Source organism: Amblyomma mixtum, chromosome 5 (genome assembly GCF_055824585.1).
Source record: "Amblyomma mixtum isolate Tamu chromosome 5, ASM5582458v1, whole genome shotgun sequence".
Taxonomy (NCBI): Eukaryota; Metazoa; Arthropoda; class Arachnida; order Ixodida; family Ixodidae; genus Amblyomma; species Amblyomma mixtum.
Window position 1 is genome coordinate 36,542,167 of NC_143016.1, and position 21,495 is coordinate 36,563,661.

The 21,495-nt window shown below is 45.6% G+C and overlaps 3 protein-coding genes across 3 annotated transcripts in view; 1 reads left to right on the top strand and 2 right to left on the bottom strand.

Moving 5' to 3' along the window:
• The window catches only part of LOC149341778 (uncharacterized), a 31,314-nt gene extending 15,048 nt beyond the window's left edge, over positions 1-16,266 (bottom strand). Inside the window, exons 1-3 of the mRNA XM_089543964.1 lie at positions 16,136-16,266; positions 4,955-5,329; positions 100-975 (exon numbers count right to left, since the gene is read on the bottom strand). Coding sequence (XP_089400090.1) covers positions 100-975; positions 4,955-5,293 — 1,215 coding nt within the window. The 5' untranslated portion in view covers positions 5,294-5,329; positions 16,136-16,266. The remainder of the gene's footprint in view (positions 1-99; positions 976-4,954; positions 5,330-16,135) is intronic.
• LOC149341779 (myotubularin-related protein 10-A) lies at positions 9,967-15,695 on the bottom strand. The gene has a single exon (XM_089543962.1). It carries the CDS (start codon positions 14,853-14,855, stop codon positions 12,693-12,695), a length of 2,163 nt encoding a protein of 720 aa, XP_089400088.1. The 5' UTR covers positions 14,856-15,695; the 3' UTR covers positions 9,967-12,692.
• A 428-nt stretch (positions 16,267-16,694) lies between the features above and the next one.
• IntS3 (integrator complex subunit 3) overlaps positions 16,695-21,495 on the top strand; it is a 38,584-nt gene continuing 33,783 nt past the window's right edge. Inside the window, exons 1-5 of the mRNA XM_089543966.1 lie at positions 16,695-16,844; positions 17,629-17,712; positions 17,812-17,895; positions 19,109-19,222; positions 20,597-20,681. Of these exons, the coding sequence (XP_089400092.1) occupies positions 16,770-16,844; positions 17,629-17,712; positions 17,812-17,895; positions 19,109-19,222; positions 20,597-20,681 (442 nt within the window). The 5' untranslated portion in view covers positions 16,695-16,769. The remainder of the gene's footprint in view (positions 16,845-17,628; positions 17,713-17,811; positions 17,896-19,108; positions 19,223-20,596; positions 20,682-21,495) is intronic.

A 21,495-nucleotide genomic window follows, 5' to 3' on the forward strand; every position in this document is an offset into this window, starting at 1 on the left:
CTGAGCCAGGGCTCTTTTGTAATAAACTTCAGGCAAATATATGCAAGTAGATGCAACCGGATATGGCTGTCTACAAGAGGCTGCAGCAGTGACTCTCACCTTGCCCAGCTGCCGGCGGAAGAGTAACTCCTCCTTGCGGCGCATCTTGCGCACAACCTCCTTGATCTGCTCACCGGCTAGGCCCTTCTTGCGCATCGCCTTTTTGGCCAAGTAGATGCGCCGTTCGACCTTCTCGGGGAGAAGCAGCATGCCCTTGGCCTCCCGCTCCTGGCGTAGTCGCTGCAGCCTATCTGCCTTGTGGCCGCCGCCGAAGTGGGAACCTGTCCTAGGCTGCTTGGGTGCTGGCTGACCATCTCCGTCATTGCCATCATCCTGCTCTTCATCCCCATCCGCATGCAAAGGCTTCCCCTCCATTGGCACTATAGCAGCCTCCTTGGAAAGAGCTTTCCTTTTGACTACCCTTGTTTTCTTGGAGGGAGCACTAGTCATCTTCCCATCTTTTTCATCACGAGGCATAAGCTGCTCTCTGGCAGATGCACTGGTTTTTTTCGCCACAGCCATCCGCTTCCTCTTCTTCCGCACCACGGCAGGCGACTGCTCCTCCTTTGTAGCATCCTGTCCCTCATTTTCACCGGAGACAGAGGGTTCTTTTTCTGCAGCAGGCAGAGCACTTTCCACAGCACAAGCATTCTTCTTCCTTTTAGGCAGCTGTGTCTTTGATTTCATGCTTGGCGATCCTCCTTTCATCGTTTTCTTGGATAATGTGTTACCTTTATGGCTTTCAGCTTTTGTTGCAGTCATACTCTGTTTTGACACTGTGGCAGATCCTTTTTGAGAAGCAACATCAGTGATCCGCTGTACTGCTGGAACATCTGTTTCAACCATTTTGTGTCTCTTCAACACTGCTTCAAGTAATTCTGCTTCTTTATCATCCACTGTGCCACTTCTTTTTTCGACAACACTTTTTCTCTTCACCTGCATTAATTCCATGAAGACAACAGATCATATTTTTAGTGGAAAAGCTTGCGATGCTCATTTTAGTGTGTAGCACTTCTATGGCACCTGCTTGTATCACATTTTGCTGTCTACTTGTTTTGTGCGCATCTCCTCATTCTACAGTGCTTATGTTGTATCAATCTTCAAAGTAGAGTTATAATATAAAAGCTAATGATGTTAATTTGTAATACAGGTGAAGACTCATGGTCAGCTAAATAGAGTAAAACCTTGTTAATTCGAAGTCACTGGGACTGCGAAAAATGCTTGAAATAACCAGGTTTTCGAACAGACCACAGCAAAAAAACTGGACGAACTTTGCAATTATTGTATATTGCGGCGTAAAGTGTACTGTCCAAAATGTAGCCCATGCTGGCCAAAAATAAAGTTTACTTGAAACATGAGTCGGCACATACCCCCCACGTGCTTCGTCCTGTTGGTAGTTTCCCGCGGAATGTCATCGCGACGTGCGTGCAACTCAAAACAACAAACACGTAATGATGCAATCACAACGACAACGACAGCCAATGGAGACCAAAAGCGAAAATGGGGGATTCCACCCTGTCTCCACATGCGTGCAGCCCGGCTGACTAGCGGCAAACTAAACTGCATATGGTCCTGTAGTTTCGGATTCAAGCGCAATGCATTCCCTTAAGATTCTCGAAAGTTAGCCCTCGCACTACTTACTGCTCCTTCGAGGAGGTGACCACCAGCGCGAACGGCCAGATTAATGGCGCAATTCTAACTTCACAGACCTGTATAAGAATTGACTTTTTTTGAGGCAGGGAGCCTCATGAGCCCTGCCAGGAATGGGCACCAGCATGGTGCGCATACTACCTCGCGCTCGTCCAAAGACTCCGCAAATAGGCCGACCCTGAACTTTAGGATGGTCGTTATTATATTTTTTGATGAAAGGTCAACCTAACCCTCCAACCACGGCACATTACCCAAGGAAATGGCAGGCACGTAGCAAGAATTGTCACATCCAGTGCTTCAAGTCTGGCTCCATCCAAGGGGGCTCTCAGAGATTTGAGCACAGGTGGAGAGAGAGAGAAAGCGACTGATGGCCTGTCTTACACATAGTTTTATACAAAGGGGGGAAGTGTTTTTTTAAGGTCATTGTTTGCTCAGTTTATGACACAAACCTGAAACAAGCGGTCCCCGCGCTCTGCCAATGTGCTCGTTCATGTGTAGCCTTGGAGCTGAGTGGCCAGCTCTGACAGACTCGAGTTTCCCTTTTTCTTCCAGTCTTTGTATAGTGCTGTCGACTTTTTATTTTTCTCTGTCTTGGGTTTTAGAAAACATGTTTATGGTTTTTACTAAAATTGTGGAGAAATTTTCTAAATGATAGAGAAGAAATGTTCCCACCATCACTGACAAGAAGAACAAAAAATGGTTGCCTGCTTCCGATTCATGCAGTCCCAACATTCTAGCACCAGGGGTCTCAGATCCTCTGTCAATACTGGTAGGGGGGTCTAGAAACCCTCCCCAGACTCCCCTGAACTATAAGCACTGGTCGCGTTGCGTTGTTAGTGTGGGAGGAGCTTCGACGCCAGTGCCTCTGCTAGACGTTGCCTTGACCACGACTAGAGATGTAAAATTTCAAGAAATTTTGAATGGCATGAAAAAAACCGTTTTTTTCAAGGTTTTTTTCATGAAAAATTGGAAATTTTGCAAAACGTGACAAAAACAGATTTATTTGCAACAGCACAACGATCAATAATAATGCTCCGAAGTTCAGTCGCATATGCAGTTATAGATGTCATATTGTGAAACGAGCTTCTTGTTGTATTGCATCGAGAACATAAATAATGATATGCACTTCAGGCGAATATGGAGATATAAATATCATATTTGTGGAACGAACTTCTTGTTCTATTGCACTGAGAATGGGAACATGAAAACTGATCTATAATTCACTCTATAAGTCACTCCACGTTTCTCCACTTAAGTCAATCCACATTTTGTTAGATGGCAGTGCGAGTCCATCACGCTTGATCTCGTTTAGTATTACCAGAGTTTCAGGTGTTATTGTGTAGCCGTCCTACCCAGTCTCTGTCGCCAAGAAGCTGGGCGTATTTGGCTAAAACCGCTTAGGTGCACAGCAGCCTATGTTATTTATGCCGTGTGTGTCGCGCTGTAGAATTTGCAGTCATTTTGCTCTATTTCAGCCATGAGTTCAAGTATTAGTGTGTTTTTAAGTCATGTCCGGGTCTTATATGTGACCTGGCCTTCAACCCGCTTACTCGCAGCCCGAACATTTTAAAAGCACTACCTGGCACCGGCGATGACAACTGCTCTCCAATCATTCAACGATGCACGCTGTAATGGTTTTCAAAGCAAAAACAAAAACCCAAACTGAAAGCAAGCAATCCTAAAACCTTGAAATTGCATTGTGAAATTTTCGATGTTTTTTTCCATTTTTTGTCGTCTGAAAAAAACGAAAAAAACCGGTTTTTTTCCAAAATTTCAGTGTTTTTTTCAGGCCTTCACATCTCTAACCACGACCAGGCTGGAGGAGCGATGAGCACGTGCACCATTGCCTCCAGTCTAGCAAAGCACTGAAAGCACATTGCTTTGAAACTGGTATCTGCGCCTGTGTTGCAGTGAAGCATCCGCAAACCGTACCAATTGTCTTTTGTGCTCGGGGTACTAACGCTGAAGCGCTTCGCATATCGAGCATCGATATTACTAATCGGCATTGCTCTGCAACGCCACCTCGTAGCTTCGAGAGGCCATCGCTTCATCGAGTTGTGAATAAATCGTGATCGGACATTCTTGGCGCAGCACTTCAGATCTTCAACTTATCCGGTCAAATTTAGATTAGAAATTACGGAACCTCGGACTTTGAATTATCCGGGATTTCGAATTACCGAGGTTTTGCTGCATGTTACAAATAACATTACTTCTATACAACCAACTCTCGAATCATTGCTAGTGTGCCCAAGAAGAGGATCCCTTGCACATAACAAATGCAAGAATAATGCAGCAACTCTTAAAAAAAAAAAAAAAAAAAGTCCATTTGCACAACACAGCAGAATTTCCATGATACAAAATCAGTTGATACGAATTTTGGGATACTACGAGTTCATGAAATTCCCCAGCCAGACTATATTATGTGCAACGTGAAGAACTATGGATGTTCCAACACTCTTGGATGTTCCACTCTTTTGAGCCACTATGGATGGTATGAACGTGCAAGCCGCAACCGCAGTCTTGAGCCTACATGTTGTCCATATATCGCTGACGCTGCGGTCTCTAGTCATGCAGTATACACCGCGAGCAGTGAGCAGTGGCGTGCCGCCCTCACATTGCTTATGCCGCGATCACCAATTAAGCCATACCAATCAGGAGCAGTCGGCGGTAGTGCACAGCCCGTACATTGCAGACGTCGCAATCACCAGTCGCACTGTACACACCGCGAGTAGCGAGCTGTGGCCACGTGGCCATAAATAAATCCCGTCAGACGTAAACAGATCTGTGTGAGCACACTTGCATACTCATTTTGTTCCTTCTGGATGATAAGAAATTTTGGACGATGATAAATATTTTTTCGCGATCCCATGAGATTCGTATTGTCATGTAGTGGTGACTGCAGTCCAGAGACCAGGAAGACAGCAAAAATGGCTTCTAAGCAAAACTCTTTATTTGGGCTGACTTGCGCCCGTAAAGAACTGAATGACTCGGCGGCGGCGTACCAACAGAATGCCTGCCGCTCTTGGCCCTGCTCATTCTAAAGCTGATAGCGGACTTTCAAGATAAAACGTAGAAAGTTACTAGAACATGATGGAACAACGTCCTCCGCCTGGATGCAATCAATTGAGATAAATCTTGTCACGTCATGCCTCACAAACAAAGCGATAAAGTGAAGAATGAACAAACACTACAAAGATTCGCAGCAGTATCATTATTCTACAACAGATAAATTACGGGAAATATACAACAGTTGAACAGACTTTACCTGCAACGGAGCCTTATTCTTGATGCACCACTGCAATGGCTGGTCACCCAATTTCGTTACTGTTCTTTCTGTGCAAGCTGCACCACTGTCAATTGGTCCGACAATGGCAGCATTTGCACTTGTCACATTCTTCTTGATGAAAATGGCACTGTTGTGCTTGGCGAGCTTTCCAGCAGTTCCAGAACTGCCCTGTGCACCACCTCGTTTTGTTGCACCTTCCTGCTGCTGCCTGTTCGCAGGTTGTTGTTGTCGTTGGGCCACAAACTCGGACCATGTTGTGGCCTCCCCTGGCTGCCGCTCATGCTTGAGGATGCTCTTGCTTCGTGCCCAGCGAGTCATTGTGGCCTATAGCTTGATGCCGGGCAAAGAGCTCTCCTGCAGGGATTGAGTGGCAGCATTATTATGTGGAAGAGCCAGCTACCACACTCTGCAAAGGGCCCTGCCAGTAATGTCTTAAGAAAGATATTCATTCACAACTCCAGAAAGTTGGAGAGACCTTTAAAGAAACAGCCAGTGCAGAGGCCCTATTATTGCAGCTCTGCCATCTGAAAGTGCTTTAAAGCTTGTAAATGGGTGTACACGCAAAATTGCAGCTATACATCTTGACAACTAGAACAACTTCCAGCAATGCATGTTAACTGGTGAAACCAGCAACCTGTTTTTGAAGTTGTGCGAACGAAGCCTTTTCTAAACCAGAAATTACGTGCACTTCTGAGGTTGTAGTAGTAGTAACCGCATGTTAATTTTAACGGTGCAATGGTAACCTTTAGCCCACTTTTATTACTCCTTAATTATTGCTCACTTCCACATGACAAGCTTCTTTTGTGCGTTGAAAGTTGTATTGACTCGTTCGGATTCGTCGCATTTCAGAATTCTTGTGGCATCTCGGTGGGCGGCTTCTTAGAATTGCTGATCATTTATCTTAGCTCCACTTTCGTTTCCTGGGGTGAACGTAATTTTATTCAAAAGAGCGGAGTTTGCATCGGCTCCTGCATTGCTCCAATCTTAAGCGATATCTATCTTGCCCATCATGACCGACTAATAGAAGAGCAGCTCCCTTCGTCAGCTACAGTGAAGGTTTTCAGGTTTGTGGATGATTACCTAATCCTTTTGGCCAGTAACGAATGTACTTTTCATAGCTCGGTTTCAGAAGTGCTGTATGTGTTTATATGGTACCTCTCGCCCCTCGTTTTGACCCATGAGTTACCCGAGAAGGGTCCTTACACTTTATTGACTTGAGGCTATCGAGGGCACAGTGTTTGTTCACTATTATCAGCTGCTTAGAGCAGTTAGTCGGTGAAGTAGGTTTATCAAGTGCGAAAAAGTATTGCTGCCATCAACATGCAGACCACGTGATGCCCCGCACTCACTCAATCCAGCAGAACAGCCCAATGATAGCATGTCAGCCTAGTCGCTTTGGCATGTTCTTTATCATCATCATCAGCAGCAGCAGCCCAACTACACCCACTGCAGGGCAAAAGCCTCCGCTATGTATCTCCAATTAACCCTGTTCTTTGTCAGTTGCGGCCACCGTATCCCCGCAAACTTTCACCCGCCCACCTTACTTTCTGCCGCCCCCTGCTACGCTTGCCTTCTCTTAGAATCCACTCCGTTACCCTTAAGGACCACCGGTTATCTTGCCTTCGGATTACATGTCCTGCCCAAGCCCATTTCTTCCTCTTGATTTCAACTAGGGTGTTTGTTCCCTCACCCACTCACTTTTTGGGATGTTAAGCCCCCAAAAACTTAAACCTAAAAAATTCATATTTATATGAAACACAATAAAAAACAAACAAAAGCTGCTCTCCTTCATTTACAAGCATTTCCTTTTGTCCTCATGGCTAGCATCCCACCTGAAGGAGAGGAATGGCGTTCTTTCAAGTGTATGCATCAGCATCAGACTAGCACACCTGAAGGGACACTCAGGATAAATTGAAGCTGTCCCGTATCAACATCAACAGGGTACTGTGTTCGAAAAACAAAGAGACTGCTCTCTCCAGAAACTGAGTGTCTATAAGCTAGGAAAGAACACAGATTGGAATACACGTCGCCACCGCTGGCTGATTGCGCAAGTAAAATGCGAGCACTGACACCGATTTATGGACGTGGATCCCAGAGGCTGTGCTCCACCGCTGTTCACTTCAGAAGCGTTAACAACCGTCACGAGTTTGCATCGATCGAGTGACGGGAATATTTTTAAATTCAATTTTCTCAGCCATTTTCTCAGTCTTTCACTGCCGGACAAATGTCAACATACCTAGAAAAGGCCACAGAATTCATTTTACCCACAACAATAACTGCATGAAGTTGTCCTCAGTGTCCCCTTAATCTTCTATTTTGCACATGTCACATCAAAGTGCTGATCAAACAAATTTCCCAACAAATGATGCTGACAAAAAAAATTCCACTGCTTTTCCCAAGCATATTTTAAAGACTGTCCTATCTTTTTATTATGGTGTTTCCATTACATGTCTTCCTCCAGCTTGTAACTGAGACAGCACAATATATTAGACAAGCAAAAAGCTTGTATTTACGATTTACAACAGCGCTGCAAACACTGTCTGAAGAGAGACTTAGAAATGACAGGCACTGACTTGTCTATGTCTCTCTTCTGTCTGTGTTTGCTGCAGTGTTGTGAATCATGAATCTATACCAACTCGCCTAAATTTCTTCACTGATCAAAAAGCTTGGACCTCCCAGTGGGTTAGTACCACAGGTGCATTTTGTCATGTGCCGCTTCCTCAGTAGAAGCAGCATACTTTGACATAAGAATCCTATTTAAAAGCAATGGCGCGAGGTATACTTCTTATTCTCATTTTCAACAGTGCCACGAATAGAGATTTCGAACTCAAAGCTTGACAATCCAGTGGTAATGACAAAGGGTGAGAAGGATGTGAAAGATACAGTCGAGTCCACTTATAAACCATGGGAACAGCGTTCATTGCATCCAAAGTTCCCTAGTATGTAAACTTCAAAATTTAAGCCAAAAATACGACGTCAGACCAAAGTGGCATTTTTTTTATTTAAAAAGTGCATTTTCCGTGTCTGCTTCTTCAAAACAAGTCCTATGACGCCACTGTCCAAGCTCTCCAGCACGGTCATGTGCTCCTCGCCGAGACCTTTGCTGCAGCAGTCTGCTTTCGGGACCCGAATCGCTAAATACGGTTGAAGTGTTCATAGCCTCCTTGTCCTCACCTTAATTCTGGCAGCCTGGTGTGCGCTTGTATGTCATATACCGGCATCGTCAGTTCTTACTTCTGTGATACTGACATCATCAACTGGACCAATGATGTCTGGCCAGCTGTGCAACAATGGTGTGGTGCTACAACTGTGCTAGGGAAAAACCGCGTGGGTTTTCGACAGTCACCTGTCATAGCATCCTACATGCAGTGCCACTACCCTACTACATATTTTGATAATAGCACCACCATCGTTCTTAACTAGACCTACTGAAGTACAGACCTGCACAGATGGCACTGCTCCAGTGCGCATGTCCTAGTTCATGCCTTCTGTCACTAGGATAGAAACACTACCGGCGGTGTGGCACTAATAATACCTTTTGGGGAAATGGCCTCTTCCATTATTTTATTTTAAAGAAGACATTTTTATTGTTTGTCTATGTGATCACAATCATCAATTTATCTATGCTAGGAGCGATGGTGCTGATGAAATGAAAGGGTGCAGAAGGGGAGACGCTTTTTTTGCTGTCCAAGAGCGGAAACAATTGTCATTATGGCGGTTTTCATCGCTAGTATTGAAAGAGCAGAGAAACAAAAAGTATATGTGCATGTATGGAATAGAAGATGATGATGATGATCACAGCAGACGAAAAGGGCAACCGAGCACCCTCTACGGCCAAAAAGCCAACAAAAGTTGGCAGACACTGCTCCATAGGACCCCGCCATATGCACAGGTCTGTAGTTCAGTAGGTCTTGGCTTGCAATAGGTGAGCGCACGCAATAGTAGTGCAGGCAACGCACATCACGTGGCTGGCTTGGCCATCAAAGCACACGAGATTGGTATTCAAATGACCAACCATGTTACCACCGGCCGACCTCTCCACCTTTCCCTCATTAAAATTCCTTTCTCTCTCTCTCACTTTCAAAGCTGCCCTTGTCTTGTGCTCACCGTGCTCCTGTTCTTAAGACTCTTTGCCCATCCGGCACACAAGCACACACTGACTGACCTTGTACACCCTGTAGCCCATTGGCGCACACGGGGCCAGCAATTATCTAGTTTCAATGCTGCCTTCTTTGTTGCTTTTCTGGGTAGCCAGTTTCTTTCCCAGGTTATGTCAGAGAGGCTGAGAAGCACGCACTTTGGTCTAACCGCTTGTGGGAAGAGCAACTTTTCTGACTGCGAGGGCGAGTTTGCGATGCCTACTCCTTCGCTCCAATAGAGTGGCGGAGTCACAGTCGTTCGTTGTATCCAAGACACATTGCCATTGCCTTACTACATATTTTGATGGTAGCACCACCGTCTCTCGTAATAGGGGAGCGTTTATTCACTAAAACTGTGGCCATTGGAACCCTTGTGATAACATCTTGCTCATTACAAAATGATTGGTTAACAGGAAATAAAAGATACGGTAACTGCCTCTTGTCTCGGTGGACACCTAACCGCACCTTGAGGGACGGAAGGTGTGAATGAAAGAGGAAACAGAGGTGCCGCAGTTGAGGGCTTCAGAATAATTTCGAACACCTAAGGACCTTTGATGTGCACCAACATTGCACAGCATATGGGAACCTTTTGCATTTTGCCTCCATCGAAACACGGCCGTCGCGGTCGGGTTCCAACCCGGGTACTCTGCCTCAGTAGATGAGCGCCCAAAATACTGAGCCACCATGGTGGGTACTAAATAAATAAAAAAGACAAAGAAGAGGAACGCTTTTATCTTCATATTTGCGTCCATTCATTCTCATTTGCTGTTCTTAATTAGCAAAGTGGCACCAACTTGCCCAAACTGTGGCACTTCTCAGAAATGAAGTGGTGGTGAAACAAAACAGGTAGTCTACAGGCTTTCCATTCACTTTAATTCATTCCAATGCGAGACACGCTAAGGTCAGACAGGCCTATACGAAGGTACAAATGCCAGCAAGCACTATGACATCGTACTTTTAACCAATATGAGCATTTTGTACCACTGCAGGTATTTTTTCAAAAAAGTGGCACACCTCAAATGTTCACCGCTCCATCTCCAAAGCTTGTGTGCACAGTGTGCCCAGCCTGTGTGTGACCACAGCACTACACTTAATACTCTCTTTTCTTTTGTTTACCTTTCATTTATGCAGCGAGCTGGCGACATGAGTGACATTTCAAGGCACCTGTTACACCTTTCAGCTAATTGCAAACAATTCTGCAGCCAGTGAATATGAATGATTCCTAAGCTGCATTCCAGACGCATTGCACAAAGTCAGCATCACTGTCCTGGGCGCTTCAACTGTACAAGCCTTTGCTTCAACATATATGCCAGCCAGGTACTTTCAACTGCTGAGTGCAAACAAGATAATGGACTGGAGATGTGACATGATGACAAGATTTGGTTGATAGCATCTCGTTTGCTGCACTTCAGTTGTAGTTTGACCACAGGTTCCAGCCATGTAATCTATTTTCATTCACTATTCAGTGGACATAGTTTCACACTAATCAGAGCCTGGTTGATAGCTATCATTCAACATTTCAGAAGTAAATCAATCACCCCTCCCACCATCCCACTTCCCCAAGACCCTTCTTCCAGCTGTCCAAGGAAACCGCATCCACTTATAAGCACTAAACCAGTGGTATCACAACAAAACTGCATTTCCCATGTGCAAATGCCAAGCATGACAAATGCAACATGAACATGCATGTCAGCATATCAAAAGCCAGTTAGTATCAAAGGGCTCTAAAAATGCTGTATTTACAAGTCAAGGTGGAACAGCAGCCATGGTTTGGGTACAGACAACACCACCATATTTGATCACCTTTTATGTTCACACGAACCCAAAATATCCAAACGGCTTATTTCTGTCAAGTACAACAAAGTCTGTACTCAGCAGAGTGGGTGGAGATACTATAGCCAATGCAAATCTCAAAAAGCTAGTGAATCGCAAGTGCAGTCCAAGCCCAGTCTGCCAGTAACCACATGAAGTAATACTTGCACATAGCCCACAATGCAAGGTTGCTAAAAAAAAATACACATGTAGCAGATTTTCCAGCAGGCTGAAGCTTAACAACACTGGCAAACAAGCAGGCTGTATAACGCAACAAAAATCCTCCCAGGTTACTTGTACCAAAGAAAAAAAAAAAAGCATCAGCGAAGGTGATGCCTAACATACACCAGTAGGTATACAGCAAATGGGTGGCAAAGTAACCAGCAGATATACGCAGACAGGTACCACAATGGGGCCTACATTTGTTTTCACTTTTATCCCAGATTGCAACAACTTTTTCAGCTCTTTCTGACTTTTTATAGCCATTGCCAACAGACCTTATGCAAAATTCCACAAGCTGAGTTTTCAACATACCTCAGTTGTCCTGACCAAGATGCATGACCATGAGCTTCATGCCACCACAACATGCAAGCATGCAAACTTTTGATCGACCCTTACAAAATGTTATTCATAGGGCATTTATCAAGTAGCTTTCACAAATCTAGCAGTGAAAGCTCAATCATCCCAGTTTAAACTACCGCGACATGTGGGAAAGTCCAACAGTGAAATTTCAAATAGGTGTGCTGCCAGCTATACAAAAAAAAAAAAAGGAAAGCCCCTTGGCTCTTTTCTGCTCCTGCATTAGAAAAAATTCCCAACTTCTGAAACCCCTGCTTTGTTTGGCCTCAGAAGCCTTGATATTATGAGCACAAGTTTTAGTGCTTACAAAGAAGAGAAGTCTGGATTGAGGCTTCACAATAGGTTAGCTTCAATGACGCTATGTTTTAAGCTGTGTATTCCAGAATTCAATAAAACATTAACTTCCAACATAGCCTTGGTGAAGTCAGGAAGACTGTATGGTACTGCTCTCAAATACTGTCAAAATTCACTGCAGATGAAAAGCGGGCTCTTCAGAAAGCACTGTCAGTGCACCTCCCTTACAAAAAAGACCAGCATGGCATACGAACAACACTGAACAGGGTACATTCTTTATACATATTAACAGCCACAACATACTGCCACTGGCACACAAACAGGAGCTTAAACAATTTGTACAATAAGTTACCGGTATGTTCCTTCTAGGACCAACAATGCCCTCTGCTAAGCACACACTCATCGAGTCAGGGGCCACGAAAACACTGAAATGAGGGGGTGCACATCTTGATGCAGCCTCTAGTCAAAACTACAATGGAACAAAATCCCTGCCCAACATTCAACAACAATCTAATACAACTTTTACCGGAAAAAGAGGGTAGGGGAGAAAAAAAAAAAGGAAGCCTTTTGTTTGGCTGCTGAGCTGTCCATGAGCTGCTATCAGAATGCACTGCATCAGAAGGCTTGTGAAGTACAATACTACATAGAAATTTTACAAATGTATGAATACTTCTCAAAGCAGTAATAGGCACCTTGAGCTACTGTCAGAATTTTCCGTTACAAACGTTACCGTACAGCCAGAAAAGCAATTTATAAACCCCTGAGGTGGCTTGGATAGCACCATGACTGCAGTTAGTGCTCATTAAGTGTAAAAAAAAAAAAAAATGCGGCACACCCGTGCTTAAGCCCACCAACTTTGAAATACCTAAGCAAAAAGAAAAGCATGTCACAGCTTAGTCATCCAAGTCTTTGTAGTCATCATCCAGAAGTGGCGCTACTGAAGGCACGTGGCAGCTTCCCCAGTCCACAGGACCAGGTGGAGCAAAAGGAAATGAGGAAGTCACCAGATGCTGACTGTCCATTGCTGTGCTCGGTCGTGCAGAGTTGCGCTGGCTGATGGCAAAGAAGTACTCGTCCGAGGGCAGTCGCCGGTGCCGCAGTTGCACTGCCTCGCCACCATCACGTTCTTTCAGCAGCCGGATCTGGGTGGCTAAGAAATTGATGTCCCTTGCCACGCGAACATTGTGCAGAAAGAGCGTCGCCGGATCCCCATTGACCACTTCTGCTTTTGGAATCCAACGGTAGTAGCACTGAGTCCACACTGACAATGCCTTCACAGTGGGGTCAAGCAAAAGAAGGTCTTCACAGAAAGACAGCACACCTCGATCACCAGCACCCTCTTGCGAGCCCACACTGAGCAACTCCTTGGACCTCTGAAGAAGATGTAATGGATTTTTGAACAGCTCCAGGTCTTGGGGAGAGAGGCGAGACTGTGGGCCCATCCAATCCCATACATTGCGGTAGGGCTGCAGCTTCAACGCCTCCCACCGCTGCCGATTGTTCCCAAAGAGAAATGCATCGTAGATGCCCACATGCGTACAGTCCCAGAGGTTAGTCAAATAGGTCTCTGAAAACTCGAATGCCGCAGGAAACTGTGCCAGAAGCTGCCAGACACAATCAAGAAAGAACAAAAACACTGGCGCTGCCTCTGGCGATGCCCGTCCCTGGCCCAGCAGGTCTAAGCGCTCTGGAAACGGGTGGCCCGCTGCAACCCACTCTTTGTCGATCAAGGTCTGGAACCCTGCCTGTGTTCGGTAGTGAGGGTCGAGGAGAATCTGCACTAGGCTGACGACAACACAGGTCATGTCGGCGCCCGTCTGTTCGCGCACAAGGACGTGCTTCCTGCGTTCTGCCATCACCTTGGCGGTTGCAAGCGCGACCTTGAGGCAACCCGACACGCACTCCAGCCAGCGCGTCGACTCGAGCGCCGCGTAGAAGCGCGCCTCCTGCTCGAGAAACTCCGCTTCGTCGGCAGGCATGCAGAGCGCCTGCAGCTTGTGGAAGCTGGAGCCCACCTCACGCACGATGGGGCACTCGAGATCCAGATTCACCGTGTGCACGTCGGCGCCCAGGCATTGGACGAGCAGTTGGCACCGGTCGCCCTCAGCCGACTCGGAGCCCGTGTCGGAGGCAGCGCCGCGCACGAGAGCCGCCCCGCTCGGGTGGCTCCAGCACCAGGCGACGAGGCGTTTGTCGAAGAAGTGCTGCGCCATGTGCTCCAGCTTGCAGTCAACGAGGCGGCGCGGCACCGCGAAGCGGCCCGGCAGCGCGCCCGAGAAGCGGTACCGCTCATTCAGCTCGGTCACTCGCCACAACTTGGAGGCGGCGCAGCGCCGGAGCTCGGCGTCCCACTCGCGGCCGCTCTCGAAGGGCGGCTCACGCTGGCCGATCGGGCCCCCGCGAGGACAGAACAGCTTGTCCAAGCTGGTGACGAACGCGTGGCGCGAAAGGAACTGCAGGACCTTGGCGCTGCACTGGTCGCTCTGGCAGAACTTGAAGGAGAAGGTGAAGATTCGCATGTCTTTGCAGTGGACCTGCAGCACCTCAACGGACTGCGCAGCGGCCGCCTGTGGCGACAGCCGCTTGCGGCGGCCCCCAGAGAGTTGAAACAGGGCTTCCACGTTAAGGAGACCGATGTCGTTTTCACCTAACACGCGGTTCGCGAAGAGCGCGCGGGGCTTGCGCTCCCCACTCGTGTCCATCGTGACGAAGCTCAGCTTGAAGTTGGTGCAGAAGAGCACGCCCGACACGCCGTTCCGTTGGTCGCTGAACGTGTTGAACTTGAGCACGTTGTCCACCTCGGTGACCACCATTTCGCCATCGCACAGAACGGGCTTCAGCGTCACGAGCGGAATTAAATCCGGCGGAGGCCCTGTGGCGGGTGGGCGTGCAGACTCGCCAACGCCGAGGTCTACGTACGAGACGAATGAACTGCCGGCGCGCTTCAGCCTTGTCTCGGAGCCCATGGCTTCTTGTTCCGGCGGCGCGTCGCTCACCTGCAGCACATTGCGCCGGGTGCCCAGCTTGAATGGGAAGGAGTCCGTCGATATCTGCATCCTGTTGTCAACGTCGCCGGAGGCGTGCGATACACCGCACTACGCCGGGGCCACATCTAAGCCTACTCGACGGTAGTTGCACGTTGCTTCTCCACGCGTGCCCTATCCCGGCGCGACGGAAGGGGCCGCTCGGGCTTACAGGGTGCCTGGACCCATCGTCCAGCCTGAAACCCGCCGAGCCCGTGACCGTAGAGGCGCACTTTGCTGGGACCGCCAAAGGCGCACAGAAACGGCTCGCAGACGCGCGTGACCCATCAGCCAAGGCGCGGCTGGCGCACCGGAGCCACCTACTTGTCATGTTTCAATCCACTCCACAACCCGCTGCAGCGCTGGCTAGAACGCGATCATCATCATCATCGGCAAAAACCGCGATTTCAAACAGCCTTTGTTCAAGTTGCGCCAGTGCGCTAAATGTGCATAACAAACTTCCACGCGGCGTGACACAGCAGACTACATGCACACGAATTGCAAGAGACCTAAACAAACATCGCGCTAACAAATAAAGCAAACTGCCATAAGGAAGCGACCACAGGTAAAAAAAAAAAAAGAAAAGAAACGACGATGGTGGTAGCGCGAAAAGATTCACACCTGCATGTTTAGATACCCGCAATGCAGTTTATATTTCGAGTATGAAACCATACATTTGTATGGCAACACAGACACGTGTTTTTATCCACTGTTTCAATGCTAGGTTTAGATGCCCTTTGCTTGAGCAAAAGAAAAAGCTTCGTGCGTATGATGTCTGCTAAGCGCCGCATCAAATGGCTGTGCGAAAAGACATGGTACAGTATGTGGTACGGTTTGCGGCACTTGACATTTCGAAGGAACGCCGTAGTCGAGAGCACCGGATTAATTTTGACCACTGCACTGCATACGGACGCCTCTGCATTTCGCTTCCGTCGAAATCCCAGCCGACCAACAAGGAACATTCAAAGACTTGCAAGACTGTGACTGTTGGCTTCCTTCATGTAAGACATAGATAACTTACTTCAAAGACACTGTAGCGCAGCAAAAGACGAGGACACAAGAAACGAGCACACCTTCCATTCTCCTCTCAGATAAAGAGCTCGTTTTTCTAAGAAATTGATACTGTTCGCACGTGTGATTACTGTTTTCTGGTGTATAAAAGTGTGATGCTTCAGGAGAATAAAGTTTGTTGGAAGTTAGCGCTCGTGGTGTTCGTCTCTCGTTTCTTGTGTCCTCGTCTTTTGCTGCGCTACAGTGTCTTTGAAGTATGTACCAACAAGCCCAAAAAGCCACGCTACTGATAGATAACTTACGTTTGTCACATGCCTCCAAACGTTCTCGCAGCAGTCATTGCCGATAAGCATTCAAATCAACGAGCAGTACAGAAGCTTCTCAACGAACACGTTGTGCCCAGACTAACCTACTCTCTCACGCAAGATTTTGTTATTGTTGTTGTTGTTGTGTGCCAAAATCAATCCAATCCAATCCAATTAAAAGTTTTTTTTTTTCAAATGAACTCTTTAATATATAATTGAAACAAAAATTTTGCGCGTATGACTTCGAGAATTAATGTAAAAATGATCAGAAGTCACCTCTTTATGGACGTCTGTAAAGATAATGCAAAAAACAAACGAACCTTGAATAAATAACAAATTAATCATCTCAGTTTATACACTTGTTCGTGTACTTGAAAAATAAAAGTAAACAGTATCATTATGTGAAGCATTAAAAGCTTGGCAAAAAGCAAGAGAGAAAGTATCTATATGTTTTAGCGGATGAACACGATGATTTGCCTCGCGCAAATAAAAATACACAATTTGATAAAGTAGTTCGTAAGCTGCTCTCCTCGGCTGAAGTGTATCATTCCGCGAATATGGCGCTGCCCTTATAGAGGGTAGGGTTTTGCGGTCGGCTGGATGACTCCAGTCCGTGTAATCCTGCCGTAGAATGGATTCAAATAAAGGGACGCCATCGAGGATATTCACTCTTTCTCCGATAGAAGCTAAAGAAGAAATAGACGAGGTAACGGGGCTGGACTAGGTGCAATTTAATAAAGCATGTCTCCCACTTCCCCTGCATACGTGCACAAAGGCGCGAATTTTCGTTTCTATTCGCACGGTGTCGCCACTGTCGGATTTGGGTTTCACTTTTTTACGTTGCACACTAGCCAACGATTTATTTAACTAAAGTTTGTCGTGATCTTTTCCAGCGCTAGTTGCACGCATGCTTCGGACGCGGGGCCGAGACCGAGCGAGTGTGCATGATCGCCGGGCTCGTCGCAGTAACGCTTGCTTCAGTCGCACTTTCACTTGCGCGCAATGTGCTCCGAGTGCGTGCGTTACTTATTCATGCAAGTTGCCGCCGTGACATCTTTCAGAGGGCTTGTTTGAACATTGCGACTGAAAGATAAACACTTGCCCGATAAGGCCGTAATAATTTGTTATTGCTCTAAGAGCACGGGCAATCCAATGACAGTTATAGTTGTGCCGGCACTCGCCTCGCTCTGCATGCTAGTCATGCTGTTTTCCTGCGTTTCGTTTTCTGCACAGCACCTCGGCTTGCAACACCCTTCTGCTTTACTTAGGAGCTTTAATTCAGAGTCGGGCGTCATAAACTGGAGTGTGCGTCGCACATCCGCCACCTCGTTGCGTACGTTTTGTCGTACTTTCAGCACGGCAGAAATCAAACATTCACTGAAAAAAACTTTGATCACTGCCATTTGCTCTTGAGTATAGATAGGTTGGTGGGTATGTAGTACATGCCAGCAAGTGTAGCTACTTCAGCGCCATGCGATCTCTTCTTACAGAAACTCGAGAGAAGCTACACGTTTTTACAGTCCCTCATCAGCGGCGTGTCTGAAAAAGAGGCTCACGACGCTCTGAATGCAGCTGTAAGAAAACCTTTACTTTTCATGTGGTTCGTAGCATGCTCTTTTCATGCTGTGTGATCAGGTGCCTTGAAATAAAATGTCTACATTCGTCGATTAAAGGTATGCAAGGGAGCACAAGCTCATGATGACATCTGCTGTGGTTTCCTGTATGGCATTCTCATCGACCCCACCAATGCAGCAAGAGTGAGTGAATCTTGCAGGCGTAATTTTCGGTCCTGGGAGCTGTGTCTTGCAACTGCATAGCCCCAACTTAGCATATCTGGTTGAAAAAAAATGTAGCTTCTAAAAGTGCCTCTCAGAAGTGATGTAGACATAAAATATATAATGTGGCTTTTAAAGAGCACATTACAGAAGTCATCTTGGCATAAAATGCGTAAGCTCGACATGATTGGGTGGATTTTATCACCATATGAGATTTGACACAGTCTTCACCGCATTTCACAGACCTTGACAAGCACAATATCTCTCAAAGCAATTTTTCGCCAGCTAGTTTTTCTTGTGAAGTCATGCATTTCATAAGTTAGCAGGCCAATACAGTATATTACCACTTTCATTTTGGAACCTAGCAGTGTGTACTTTTCATGGGGTTTCGACCACCTGGGGTTCTTTAACGTGCACTGACATCGCACAGTACACGGGCCTCGAATTTCTCCTCCAAAGAAATTCTAGAGCCCTCCACTACGCCGTCTCTCATAGCCTTAGTCGCTTTGGGACGTTAAACCCCGTAAACCAAACCAAACCAAACCTTTTCATGGGGTTTAAAAGAGTGAACATGTTCGGTCAGTTTAAACTTAATTTTCTTACCTTCCGTCACTGTCTTTGCACAGTATGCATCGTTAGTTGCTGCTGACATTTGCTAATTTGTTACTGTGATTATTGGTTTTTATATGCCAAATAATACTGAGGGCTATAAGGCATGCCGCCATGGGGCGTTAATTTTTTACTACCGTGGGTAATTTATTGTGAATGAAAATCTGGATACACTGCCTTTTTTTGCATTTTTATGACATCAGAATGAGGTGCCATGGCTGAAATAAAATTAACAAACTTTTTGAAATGGATTGCCAAATCCACTGGGCCACTGTGACAGGCTAAGTGGATATCATTTTTGCATTTAACTACCACTCACTTTGGTATATCTTTCATGTCCATATTTCTTGTGCTGTCCCTGTACACTGGATTTAATTCATTCTGTTGTGCTGCTTCAGGTTTTTTTTTGTGTGTGACAGGTTTTTGTGACACCAGATTATAACTATACAATGTCAGACTGTAATTTTTTATCGTCAGGCCAACAACAGTTCGTTCTACTCACACTCTAGTCCTATTTGAATATTTGTAGTATAATGTATTGCCTTTCTTGGAACATGAGTTATACTAATCCTGGTCTCTTGTGCAGTACTATCGTGACATGACATTCACCGCACGGGATGGTCTGCAGCATTTCATCAACACCTTAAGCCTTCTCATTCTGGAGAAATATGGCAAGCTCCTCGACTCCTGCCGATCTCAAGTGAGCATTCATGAGGTCGACTTCTCCAAAAACTGTAAAAATTCTGGTATTGTTCGGACTGTGATAGTTACCATGGTGATAACGGTCAATGCATTATTCCAGTTGCAACAGAAAGATTGCTGGCTGCAGACTTTTTCTAATTGGTAAAAATTCTGATAGCAAAGAGTTCTGGATTGGGATGCAGTTCACATTCTTCACTTGTGGTTGAGGTCTTGGCCAAGTGTGTACTATCAGCCACAACTGAGATGTGAACGAGATACTTGTAATCCGAACGCAAGAAACAAAAATGTTAACTGCTGGAGAAGAAATACCAGCAAGGTGTGGTAACGTTTCCACAGAGCGGTCCTCACGCCATCGAAGCAAAAATTAAGTGCACGAGTATTCAGTCTTCCTCACGTAAAATCTCATTTTGCTGTTCTTGTTTCAGTTGTCTTGTTGCACTTCATTTATTGCTGATAGTACATGTGAGAGCAAGCAAGGTGCACACATTATAACCCCTTTTTTTGTGTGTGTGCCATTTACTAACAGACAAAGCATAATCATTTGCTGAACCTTTTACAGATTGCATTGTTTTGTTGCATAAAAAAAAAAAAAAACTCTATTGCAGAGCCTCATTTGCTTTAGGTAATGCTTAGTAAGTTGCAGGTAGGACACATGGTTAGAAGTATCATATTACAGACTCTGACCAATAAATGGCAAGGAGTAATGGGTGAAGGCTTTGTAAGGAAGCAAAATAATCCTGCCTTTGGTCTCTTTTATTTGTGCCAAGTGAAATCTTAAGTGCAAGTTCCACATCAGCATAACATGGGCCTACATTCCTATCCTCTGTTCGAGCATAAAGCCAGGCAATTGTTTTTAGCCGTCATGTCTCAGAGAAAGAGTAACTGCATGAAGTATTACGGATGGAAAGCTAAAAGCCATCCTTTTCACATGACAGCTGGTCAAGGGACTTTCCCTAGACTAAGGCGGTAGTATGTATTACCAAAAACTCCTCTGCTGCCTAAAGACTGGCTCAGATGCAAGCGACTGGGCGAATTGAGTGGTTGAATGGCACATCGCAGCGAAAAATTCATGCCACAGATCCCTGAGGCCAGGCTGCATCGCCATCCACCCCCAGGCAGTGATCATAGCGTCACATCACAAGTTTGAATCGAGTGGCGGGAAAATTTTTAAATTTCTTTTTCTCAGTGATGAAATGGTCATTTACTACCAAAACAACATTAGCGTAGCTAGAAAGAGCCATAGAATTGATTTTTTTCTAAGAACAAAAATTTGATGGTTTCTGTTTTCATTGTATCTGACTAAAGTACTGTGTTGTTGCATGTCATGGAACTAGCGCATCAGTTTTAATTTGTGTCTTCTGCTTTTTACCAGCTAATATGGCTAATAAAGGAGCTCATCAAGAATTCAGTGCCTGGAGTCGACAATCTTTGCCAAAGTCTTCTCAGGCAAATTGCAGGTATGTTTATGAACCTTCAGACCTGTGTGTCAGTGTTGACAAGTTGGCTCAATCCTGTATGCACTGCACATTTTCCTGCATAGTTTCTTACAACTGAAAAATTCCATTTCAGCTGTGTTCTTGATTTTTAGTTTGAACTTAACAACATTGGTGAAGTCAAACAGCAGGCAATAATGATGATTTATAGGGTCCCTTTTCTTGCTTAGAGAAGCAGAGTCATTGGATTGGCACCTTGTTCTGATCTTTACCTTAGGTGATAAAAAAGTGCTTGTTTTCTTCTTTTTGAAAAGGCTGTTTTAGTGATTTGTGTTCTTTATTATGACTGCTGACATATACATTTCAGCTTATTCAGAGCACAGACATTTTAGGGAAAGTAATTTTTGCTCTGATTTGTGCAGTGGGCATAAATCACCTTCAGAAGCATTAATTGGACACCTTAGGGGCAAGCAGCATTCTTTTTGCATCTGTCTTCTGCGTTGTCTGTTTCACAGTGTTCAGGACAAGTGCACGAATAATGTTTATTTGTTGCAACTGTTGGACTGTGTGATTAGGCAACTGCTCAAGGCATGTATGCATGGCTTGCTAGTCTAAATGTAAATCCATGGTTGCTTTTGTGTTTGTTTTGCTGGCACCAGAAATGTTCATTTTTTTTTAATGCTCCATTTTTAATGCTGCCTAGTGCAGGTACCTAATTTTGGTGGGATGTTTCTTCTCTACAATGATGCGGAAGACACTGCTGTGATACGGAAGACACTGTGGTATTTGCCTACTGCCACTAAAGGATCTATAATCGAATTTTTCTTTCATGCTGTTT